We start from the raw sequence: 12,060 nt of genomic DNA, 5'->3' as shown, positions 1-12,060 counted from the left end.
TAAGAGAGAAAACTGAGGCCTATAGGGAATTCTTATCCAATGTTTATTCTGTTCTGCCATGTTGCTCCTTAAATGAAATCACCTTTTCTTTTATAATGTTGCACAGGGTCACAATCCTCAGCACCTGTAGTGGATACTGAATATGGAAAAGTCCAAGGCAAACAATTGATAATGAAAGGATTTGACAAACCTGCCAATGTTTTCTTAGGAGTCCCCTTTGCTAAAGCCCCTCTTGGATCCCTCAGATTTGCTCCACCTCAGCCCCCTGAAACCTGGGACTATATAAAGAACACTACTACATACCCACCCAGGTAAGTCATCAGTCTTTAAGTTTTTTCTGGAGAAGGGAAGATTTTAAGTAGAGAAAATCATCATTTCCTAATTAAGATAATTATCTCCTAATGCTTTTATTGTTTTTTGTTTTTTGTTTTTTTTTTTGCTATTCCAAATCATTCCATAATTCTTTATTTTTCCTCTCTTCTCCTCTCCCTCAGAAACATTATTGTTTTTCTCATTCTTAAGGTGTCCCTTGAAGCTATATCAGATTGGAGGGGGACATCTCAGATTTGGACAGTGAAATAGTAATGAGCTATAAAATAATACATTTTTTCTTGAAAACTTTAGCCACCTTGAACAAACAAAGGACCTGATGCAGAACCCATGTTAAATAGAAGACTCCTTGTACTGTTAGGGAAAAAAATTCTAGATTCCCAGTTTTGCATTTGGCTGTCCCAGAAGGAATGCCAGTGTTTCATAAGTCAAAATAATTCCCATAGGTCTCACTATATCTCTCCCCTACTTTTTTCATCCTATCTTTTCCTGAGAACAACAAGAAGTTTATTCATACAGAGTCATAATTGAAACAAGATCTAAAGATCATCTATTTCCATTTCCTAGAAGAGCAAACTAAGGCTCATAGGAAAGAAATGACATACCAAACGGAAAGCAGATAGAACATTTTTAAATTCAGGAAAAAAAGAAAAGCATTGAAAGTCATTTGTCAATTTTCCCCTAGAAGGTAAAGTAGAGGCTCCGAAGGAGAGTAGGACTGGGATGGAGAAATGAATCTGACCTGGAATCCTGAATGTGTTACTCACTCACTACCTATGTGACACTGGCCAAAGTCATTTCCTTTCCTGGGCCTCAGTTTAACCTCATATATAAAATAAATGTGTTTCAACAGGTGTTCTCTAAGAACCCCACCAGCTCCAAAACTATGAGCAGTGAACCTGTGACCCCAAATATGTTTTCTTGAGATGCTCTTTTAAAAAAGTAATTTCTCTTGTTTCACTGCACAGGTGTGCCCAGAATTCAATTGGAGAGGATGTTATATCTAACTTTTTTGAGAAGATGAATGATATATCCTTGAAAAATTCAGAAGACTGCTTGTACCTGAATATTTACACCTCAGCAGATCTGGCATCAAAGACTAAGTTACCTGTAAGGAGTTTAGAGTTTAAGTTGTTTTATATTTTGGATTTATTGGGTTGTAGCAACTTCTTGTATCTTTAGAAAATGAGGAAAGGCAGAAATAATTCTACCTCCTCCCTTAATTATTTTTCCCTCTTATTGGACAGCCATCTCCTCTCCCTCTCTCTATGGCTCTATCTTTTTTTTTTTTTTTCCTATGGTTCTATCTTCAAACATTGTCTGCCCAATAAAACTTATTCTCATGTGCCTCTTATTTTCCTTTTACTTCCTCCTTCTTTCATTTACCTTTCTTATTTCTCTAATTTTTTTTAAGAAATTATCCTAATTATTCTAACATAACTAACTCAAACTCTTGATCTCTTTCTATGGGGACTTCTCTGCAATATATAATGATATAGTTCTTATGAGCTAGATTCACCATCTTTTCAGTTAGGAATATAAACAGCTGGGACAGCTAGATGACACATTGGATAGAGCACTGGTCATGGAATCAGGAAAACCTGAGTTCAAATCTGATCTCAGACACTTGACATTTGCTAACTATATAACCCCAAGCAAGTCACTTAAACTCTGTATTTATTCCTTTATGATTTCTCTCTCATGTTTTCCTTTTTAGGCTTCCCTTGATTCTTACATTTGAATGTCAAATTTTCTATTCAGTTCTGATCTTTTCATCAGGAATATATGTAAGCCTATTTCATCATATGTTCATTTTTCCCCTCTGAACACTTAGACATCATTTTGCTAAAAGGTTTTTCTTAGTTGTGATTTGAGCTCATTTGCTTTGAGAATACTGTTTTTGATTTTTAGTTGCTAAATCTTGTATGATCCAGACTGTATTTGAGTAGTTTCTTTTTCTCAGCTTTTGTGATTTTCTACTTGATCTTGGAGCACTAGAATTTGGCTACATTATTCTGGGAGTTTTTATTTGGGATCTTTTTCAGGAAATAATCAATGGATTCTCCATTTTCTATTTTGTCATTTGTTTCTAATATATTAGGGATAGTTTTTTATTATAATTTCTAAAATATGATTTCTAGGTTTTTAAAAATCATAACTTTTAGGTAGTCCAATAATTTTTATCTCTTTTCAATTTACTTTCTAGGTCAGTTGTTTCTTCCAATGGGATATTCCATATTTTCTTCATTTTTCTGCTTTGGATTTATTGATTCTATTTCTTAGACTTAATAGGTCCTATTTGCCCAATTCCAGTTTTTAAGGAATTATTTTCTTCTTTGGTACTTAGCTAATGTCTTTTTTATTTGGATAATTTTGCTTTTTAGGAAGTTATTTTCATCAATAAAGTTTTTCTTTTTTCATAATTTCCTTGCATTACTTTCACTTCCAAGTTTTTCCTCTACTACTCTTATTTTATTTTTAAAATCATCATTTTTACTCCTTTTTATTGCTTCATTACCTTGTTCACGAACTCCTGTTGGACTTCTGTTTAATCTACATTTTTCTTTTATATTTTGCTTATTTAAGTTTTTGTGTTATCTTTTTCTGAATTTACTTCTTGAGCTTTCCTGCCACCATTGTAGCTTTTTTTTTTTTTTGTCATATTCCTTTTTTATTATTTACTCACTTCCCTAGTGTATTTTGTGAGAGTTCAGTTTTATTCACCTGGGTGGGCAGAAGCAATGACTGTTTCAAGGTTCTGGCTTTTTAACCATGCTGTTTTCACAGCTAGTTCTAGGGGTAATCTGCAAAATTTTGGTTTTTCCAGTATGGTGAAATTTGGGAAGATCAGGATCACTGATCTATTGTTCTATGCTCTGGTCCCTTACCCATCTAGCTGTATAGCACCCTTGCATCCACAAGCACTCCTCTCAGCCCTGGAACTATGACCTAGAAATGGGTAATAAGTGGTAGAATTGCCCAACAATGTCCAATACTTAGCCTAGTGCCAACATAGAGGCCTCCTGCAATTTCTTTCTGACCACTTGCCCAATACCTTTACTATCTCTAGGTGATGAGTTCCCGCCAAAATCGACTGTAATCATTGCTACAGCCTTAAGGCCCATAGCTGGTGTTGTTTACATACTATACAAAAGGCAAGTCCCCAAACTAATATCTCAGACCTCCCCTTCTGACTTATGCTATTTGAGTTGGGAAAATGCCTCAGTTTTTGTTGGCTAAGCCACTCCAGAATTCAAATTGACAGGCTATTTTGAAATTGTTTGGAGGGGAAAGTTGGAAGAATGGCTGGAAAACTCCATCAACACCCACTTCTCAGCTGCTTCATGTTCAAGTTCATTCCAAGAACTTTATCATTATTAGGGCAGTTACAGAGAGTCTACAAAGACAGACCCATAGGTGTTAGTCTAGTATCTGGGTAGACATAAAGCCTATAGGTTTTGATACTTCCAAGGTGTTTTGACATTGGGGAACATTTTGGTGACCATGCTCTTGACCCATGCTTTTGTCCTCACCTCTAACCAATAAACTTTTCTTTCATCCCCAGGTGATGGTGTGGATCCATGGAGGGGCTTTTTTGGGAGGTGATGCTTCAACTCTTGATGGGACATACTTCTCAGCTCGGGAGAATGTTGTGGTGGTGGCTATTCAGTATCGCCTGGGAATCTTCGGATTCTATAGGTAACACCTAAAGTCTGGGAATTTAATGATGCAAAGTAGCCCATGGTGCTTCTAATTCTGAAATTTTATAATTTTCGTGGCACTTCTTTTAAGTGTCACCAAAAGCACACATTTTTCTTTCTTTTTTACCCTTAGACATATATGTGTGCTTATTGTATTTTTTCCATTATGATTTTTTTTTCCCTGAGGCTGGGGTTAAGTGACTTGCCCAGGGTCACACAGCTAGGATGTGTTAAGTGTTTGAGACCAGATTTGAACTCGGGTCCTCCTGACTTCAGGGCTGGTGCTCTATCCACTGCACCACCTAGCTGCCCCTTCCATTATGATCTTTGGGTTTACATATTGTGCTAAGTAAGGTGCTTGGTGCACTATGAGCATATAACAAATATAGCCAATATTATTGCAAGTTTATAGTGGACCATCTGTTTCTAGGGGGTGTAAATTCTTCTCAGACTAGTTTAGTAAGCATGCATTGAATATGTTTTGTATTAGCTTATTCAGTAAATATTTGTTGAGTATTTTCTATGTGCAAACTGTTCAATTCAGTGAAGTATTTATTAAATGTACAATATGTGTTCAATTCAAGAGTTATAGGTGGAATATAAAAATATGTATTGTGTTCATATTGTTTCTAAGGAACCTATAATCTAAAGGAGGAAAGCTAAATATAGGATAAAAATGAGAGAAAGATAAGTTCCAAGGGGCAGTGCAGGTAAAGTTTCTATGAATAAATGAAAGGGGGAAAGATTACTCTCACCTGAGAGAGAAGGGGAATCAGGGAATGATTTATGGAAGAAGTAGCATCTGAGTTAGACCTTGAAGGAAAGATGGATTTCAATTTTTAAAAATGGAATGAATTATGTATTAGAAAAGTCTTGAAAACAAGAAGTAGAGAAAATAGTGCAACTAAGTCTGTTTACAACAAAGAGTGTATGAAGAGGATTAATTTTAGGGAAGACTAGTCATAACAAGCTGAGTCAGATTGTAAAAAGCCTCCATTTCCAAGATTGGGAATTTCTTTGAAAAAATGGAAATACTGAAGGCTTTGTTTTTGTTGTTGTTGTTGTTGTTTGCTAGGAGAGTGACATGACCCTACAAGTGTATTAGGAAGTTACAGTCAGAAGTGTGGATGATGAACTAGAAAGATAATAGATATTAGCCAAGTAAACTACATACATGTATAATACATTTAAAATAATTTGAATGCTGTTGAAAAAAAATTGGCAGTCCCTTGAAGAGGAGAAAGAGTTCAAGTGCAGACTTAACATTTGCTAAGATGGGTATTAATAAAGCAATATGTATATATTTCCCAAATGCCAAATGAGGATTGCAAATACTAAAGATTCTTATCTAGTGAATTTCAGGGCAGGAACAATTACCATTGGCCTATTGCTGAGGCAATTGGGGTTAAGTGACTTGCCCAGGATCACACAGCTAAGAAAAGTCAAGTGTCTGAGACCAAATTTGAACTTAGATCCTCCTGACTTCAGGGCTGGTGTTCTCTCTATCCACTGTACTACCTGGCTGCCCCAATAGTTATTTGGATAGGCAGATAGAATGGAAAAAATCATTATAGTTAAGAGAAGAGTATGAGTAAAAGGCACTAGCATGTATCAGTGAGGACAGCAAAGAGATGGGCACCAAAAAATAAGGATTTCCTCAAGGCCAGTTGTGAATGAAGATCAATAAATATTGATCAACTTGCCTGAGGGGTTGGCGAATCCAGAAAATTGACAGAAGAAAATTTTAAAACCTGATTCCTACTCTTATCAAATTATATGTAAAAGAGAAAACAGAACCCACTTACAGACTTAAAAATAGTAAAGTGGTAAATTGACCAGCATCTAGGTGGCTTAAAGGCTTAAGCTGGAGTCAAAAAGGTTGATTTTCATTGCTTCAAATCAGACACTTAATAGCCATGTTACCCTAGGCAAGTCATTTAACTTTGTTTGCCCCTGTTTTTTTATCTAAAAAAAAAAATGAGCTAGAGAAGGAAATTGCAAATTACTTCTATATCACTGCTAAGAAAATTCCAAATGGGGGTCATGAAAAATCAGACGTGACTGAAAAATGACTGAAAAACAATAAAAGTTAACCACACACTGGGAGTGAGTTTAGCATTATTCCATATTTCCTATTGGTTTTTGAACTATGCTTCTTTATACCTCTTATAAGGTTTAAACCTAACAACATCCATATGTGTTAAGTATTGTTGCCATTGCCATTTTATAAATTTGGAAGCTGGCCAAGAAAGATCAAGTGACTTATTCATGGTCATAATTTGTCTATCTCAGGCCACATTTGAATCTGAGTATCATGTGATTATTAGTCAATCTTTGAACTACATCTCACTTCTCATTTCCTTCCTTGGTTCTGTAATACTAATAGTCACTTACTTTCCAACCCTTCCATCTTCCTCCTCTTTTCTTCTCTCCCTTGTAGCACTGGAGATGAACATGCCCCAGGGAACTGGGGTTATCTAGACCAAGTGGCTGTACTGCAGTGGGTCCAGAAAAACATTGCCAACTTTGGAGGAGATCCAAACTCGGTGACCATCTTTGGTGTGTCGGCAGGAGGTATCAGTGTTTCAGCATTGGTAAGTTTTCATGATTCCATGCTTGGACTGAGGAGGCTTCCAGTGATATGTATTTGCACAAAGTACAAGTCTCAATCACACGTAGATGCTGTTGGTATGGATGGCTTGCTCCTTTGGCTCTTCCATAGGACTATGTGTGATTCTAGGCAGTAAGTTTCTTTTCTAATCAGGTAATAAAATAGAGAGGAAAAGTATGTAATGTAGCTAAGCCCTAAGAGAATTGTAAAAGTTTAAGAGTGAAGGTTTTTAGAATGGAGAGTTGATTTAGTTTTGTAATGTGCTGTTTCTTTGATAGTAATAATGATAATAACTTTCCTCATAGCTACTGTGTAGTTACATAATAAAAGCATTTTTGTTCATATTTGTACTGATGAGTTTCTCTGATAAAGTGACTTGCTTAAAATCCCACAATTGTGGGAAGGATTCTGGGACAATGGTAGAGTAGATCAGAAAATTCCAAGTTCTCCAGATTTTCCCACAAACAAAAGAAAAATGCAACTCAGGGTGAAAATAGACAATGAAAAACAAATAATAAAAGCATAATGGGAGGGGGGGAGGAGGAGAGACAACTTGGAAAGACCAAAAAAAAAAAATTCCAAACTGGAAGATTAAAGCATATAAAGTATAAATACCTCCAGGTTGGCTCTGCTGAAATAATAAGTATGGAGCCCTAGGGCTAATTAGTATCAGACACAGCCTCAGTTTAAATTAAGAGAACTTTCATTTCCTAGGCATCATAGGGACTCAGGGGTCAAAAACTGGAAAGAATAAAGGAATCTCTACTGAGAAGGAATGCCAGGTCCATTTGTGCTGCTGAGATCCAGCCCTGAGAAATAAGGAGCCAGCAAATACTTTGAGAGCAGAAGCAGTGGGTCAGGGAAGCTGCTGGCTGTGGGCATTTGCAGAAGGGTAGAATTCTTGGTTTGGAGTTCCAGGTCAGAGGGGAGAACTGAAGTGAAGCCAGAGGCACTATCTCCCCACCACAGGACTGGAGGTGATTACACAAATAAGTTCTTATTTTTAAAAGGAGGAACAAAGAAGGCAGAATCCAACAACATAAAGTTACTATGAGAATAGGGAAGATCAGGATTCATCTTCAGAGGAAGTTATTGAATTTTTAAAAATCCTCCCCCATCCCAAAGATATTAATATTAAATGATTACTTGTTCAGAATGATTTTATAAAAGATCTTAACAAAGGCTTCAAAAGTAAAACAAGAGAGAGTGAGAAAAATTAAAAAAAAAACACAAAGAAAAACAAGACTATGAAAAAAAAAAAGTCAACTAACTGGAAAGGGAAATCCAGAGTCTTAAAGTAGGAAATAACTATTTAAAAATTATAATAGGATAAGGGGAAGCCTGTGAAGTTATAAGAGATCAAAATCAAAATATAAAGAATGAAAAATAGGAAAGAATGTGAATCCTTTTATAAGAAAATAACAGATCTGTAGAACATATCAAGAAGATAAAACATAAGAATAATTGTATTACACGAAAGCTATGACCAAAAAAAAAAAAGACTTGACACAAGAATGCAAGAAATAATAATAATAAAAAAATGTCCTAATGTGATAGAACAAGAGGAAGAAGCAGAAATGAGGGTAAATCCACTAATTACCACCTTAAAAAATCCTATAAGAAAAACACATAGAAACATCATTGTAAAATTTTGACACCTATAGACCAAAGAAAAAATTTAGCAAAGAACAACAACAAAACAAACAAGCAAACCAACAAACAAATTCAAATATGCTAAAGCTACAATTTCACTTGCACAGGATTTATCTGCAACAATAATGACTGCAGGTTCTAGAATGCCATATATTGATAATCAAAATAACTAGGATTGTGACAAAAATATTATATCCAGAAAAAATCAATATAATATTGAATGAAAAAAATATTTATTGAACTCTCAGATTTGCAGAATTTTGTCTCAAACAAACTTGAACTTAATAGAAAACACAAGGCATAAAAACCAATATCAAAGACTAATTTTCAAGGGATTCAATAAGGACAAATTGTTTATGCTCTGTATATGGAAATGTAGACCATATGTCTAAACTTATATATATACCCAAAAGGATATTGCACCCTCTCAAATATATAAAAATAATTAGAAGGAGGGAATGGAATAAAGTGGCATGTAGAAGGATATGTAAATTAAAGGGAATGGGATAAAGTGGGTAGAAAGGGATAAAAAGGGAGGGAAATGTGGCATAGAATAAGGTGGGATACAAAAGGGTACTTACATTAATGGTCATGGAATGGGATGTGTAGGTTAATGGGAATAAGATAAAGAGGGAGAGAAAAAGTGGAGCGGAGAAAATAAGGGAGTGATCTATGGTAGGAGGAAGTTATATAATAGCAAAGCAAGTAGAAATAAAGTAGAAGAATTAGCAAAAATAGGAAATAAGAAATAACTACAAATACAACATGATCAGGAGTAATATTTATTAGAAAAATATGGGTAGTAATCACTTATCTTAGGCAAAATTAAATTTAAATTATTCAATCAAGGGAGAAATCTACATTGTATATCAGCTATATTAATATTGTAATATGCATGTGTGTATATATATGCGTGTATGTGGATTTAGATATATGGTGTTGTATAATATACATGCATGTATATATATGTACATGCAGGTGCATATACATACACAAACACACATACAATCAAACCTGTATGCTCTTTCCACTCACAGTATCTGTTTGTTACTGAGTCCAATACTGGACAAACAGTCCAGGAGGTAAAAGTCTCTGGTCTCTGCTGAGGCTCCAGCCAAACCTAGCTCATTCCAGGGATCCCACCTTGGCATTTTTTTCTTTCTTTTTTAAATTAATTTTATAATTATAACTTTTTTTAAGTATATATGCAGGGATAATTTTTTATAACATTATCCTTTGCACTCACTTTTGTTCCGAATTTTCCCCTCCTTTCCATCCCCTCCCCTAAATGGCAGGCAGTCCCATACATGTTAAATATGTTATAATATATCCTAGATACAATATATGTGTGCAGAACCATTTTTGTTGTTGTTGTTGTTGCACAGGAAGAATTGGATTCAGAAAGTAAAAATAACCTGGGAAGAAAAACAAAAAATGCTAATAGTTTACACTCATTTCCTAGTGTTCCTTCTCTGGGTGTAGCTGATTCTGTCCATCATTGATCAATTGGAATCAAATTAGATCTTCTCTTTGTTGAAGATATCCACTTCCATCAGAATACATCCTCATAGAGTATTGTTGTTGAATTGTATAATGATCTCCTGGTTCTGCTCATTTCACTCAGCATCAGTTCATGTAAGTCTCTCCAAGCCTCTCTGTATTCCTCCTGCTGGTCATTTCTTACAGAGCAATAATATTCCATAACATTCATACACCATAATTTATCCAACCATTCTCCAATTGATGGGCAACCATTCATCTTCCAGCTTCTAGCCACTACAAAAAGGGCTGCCACAAACATTTTGGCACATCAGGTCCCTTTCCCTTCTTTAGTATTTCTTTGGGGTATAAGCCCAGTAATAGCACTGCTGGATCAAGGGTATGCACAGTTTGATAACTCTTTGGGCATAGTTCCAAATTGCTCTCCAGAATGGTTGGATTCTTTCACAACTCCACCAACAATGCATCAGTGTCCCAGTTTTCCCACATCCCCTCCAGCATCCATCATTATTTGTTCCTGTCATCTTAGCCAATCTGACAGGTGTGTAGTGGTATCTCAGAGTTGTCTTAATTTGCATTTCTCTGTTCAATAGTGATTTGGAACACTCATATGAGGGGAAATAGTTTCAATTTCATCATATGAAAATTGTTCATATTTGACCATTTATCAATAGGAGAATGGCTTGATTTCTTATAAATTAGAGTCAGTTCTCTATATATTTTGGATATGAGGCCTTTATCAGAACCTTTAACTGTAAAAATGTTTTCCAAGTTTGTTACTTCCCTTCTAATCTTGTTTGTATTAGTTTTGTTTGTACATAAGCTTTTTAATTTGATATAATCAAAATTTTCTATTTTGTAATCAATAATGATCTCTAGTTCTCCTCTGGTCATAAATTCCTTCCTCCTCCACAGGTCTGAGAGGTAAACTATCCCATGTTCCTCCAATTTATTTATGATTTCGTTCTTTATGCCTAAATCATGGACCCATTTTGATCTTATCTTAGTATGTGGTGTTAAATGTGGGTCCATGCCTAGTTTCTGCCATATTAATTTCCAGTTTTCCCAGCAATTTTTGTCAAATAATGAATTCTTATCCCAAAAGTTGGGATCTTTGGGCTTGTCAAACATTAGATTGCTAAAATTATTCACTATTTTGTCCTGTGAACCTAACCTATTCCACTGATCAACTAGTCTATTTCTTAGCCAATACCAAATGTTTTTGGTGACTGCTGCTTTATAACATAGTTTTAGATCAGGTACAGCTAGACCACCTTCATTTGATTTTTTTTTTTTTTATTAATTCCCTTGAAATTCTCGACCTTTTGTTCTTCCATATGAATTTTGTTGTTATTTTTTCTAGGTCATCAAAATAGTTTCTTGGGAGTCTGATTGGTATAGCACTAAATAAATAGATTAGTTTAGGCAGTATTGCCATCTTTATTATATTCGCTCGGCCTATCCAAGAGCACTGAATGTCTTTCCAATTATTTAAATCTGACTTTATTTTTGTGGCACCACCTTGGCATTTTTTTCTGAGCTAACCTGGAAGTATTTATAATTCATATGATTAATGTCACACACCCCCTATCTTTCTTTGGACCTTCTTGGGTTATACCAGGAGGACCCCTGTTCTGCCCCAAGTCATCTTGATTTTTCATCAGTCTATGTTCACCCTGAGATGCAAATTTGTTCTGTCTTTGGGAGACATCTGGAGGTCTTAAAATTTACTGACCTACTCTGAAATCTTTCCAGAATCCTTCTCCATATTAGTTTCTAAATATACCATTAACAAGAGACATTTCTCTCCAGTGTGAGCAGTGCCAACAATTCTTTCCTCAGTATCTCTCATCATCTTTCTCTCTCAAGGAAGTGAATTTTTTGTAGGAAGGGTGGGAGGATCCCTAAGAAAGTAGACAATGTAGAATAGGATCCAAATTACAGATTTATGTGGTAGAATTACTCACCTTATTAAACCATCAGTGTTCAGTGATATCATAAACATAAAAGATATAGGACAAATCTCTGAAATCATTCTTTATTCTTTGATGGCTAATAGATTGGATCATTTCTACCATAGTAAGAATGTAGGAGATCATCTAGGATCTTTCACTTTAGGGGATCTCAAAGTCTACTTCCTAGTTGTCAAAAGATGAATTATGAATTTATGCATCCATATGAATGAAGTTATCTTGGTAAGAAAAGATCTGAGATAGAGACCAAAGGAAAATAGTGAGATTTTTTTTTTGTTTTTTTTTTTGCTGA

The 12,060-nt window shown here is 35.1% G+C and overlaps 1 protein-coding gene across 1 annotated transcript in view; it reads left to right on the top strand.

The window, feature by feature from the left end:
* The window catches only part of LOC141557582 (liver carboxylesterase 1-like), a 45,862-nt gene that overhangs the window by 1,852 nt on the left and 31,950 nt on the right, over positions 1–12,060 (top strand). The window contains 4 exon segments of the mRNA XM_074293447.1: positions 107–311; positions 1,299–1,440; positions 3,896–4,029; positions 6,472–6,625. Coding sequence (XP_074149548.1) covers positions 107–311; positions 1,299–1,440; positions 3,896–4,029; positions 6,472–6,625 — 635 coding nt within the window.

Source organism: Sminthopsis crassicaudata, chromosome 2, assembly GCF_048593235.1.
Source record: "Sminthopsis crassicaudata isolate SCR6 chromosome 2, ASM4859323v1, whole genome shotgun sequence".
NCBI classification, from domain to species: Eukaryota; Metazoa; Chordata; class Mammalia; order Dasyuromorphia; family Dasyuridae; genus Sminthopsis; species Sminthopsis crassicaudata.
This window is presented reverse-complemented; position numbering and strand designations above follow the sequence as displayed.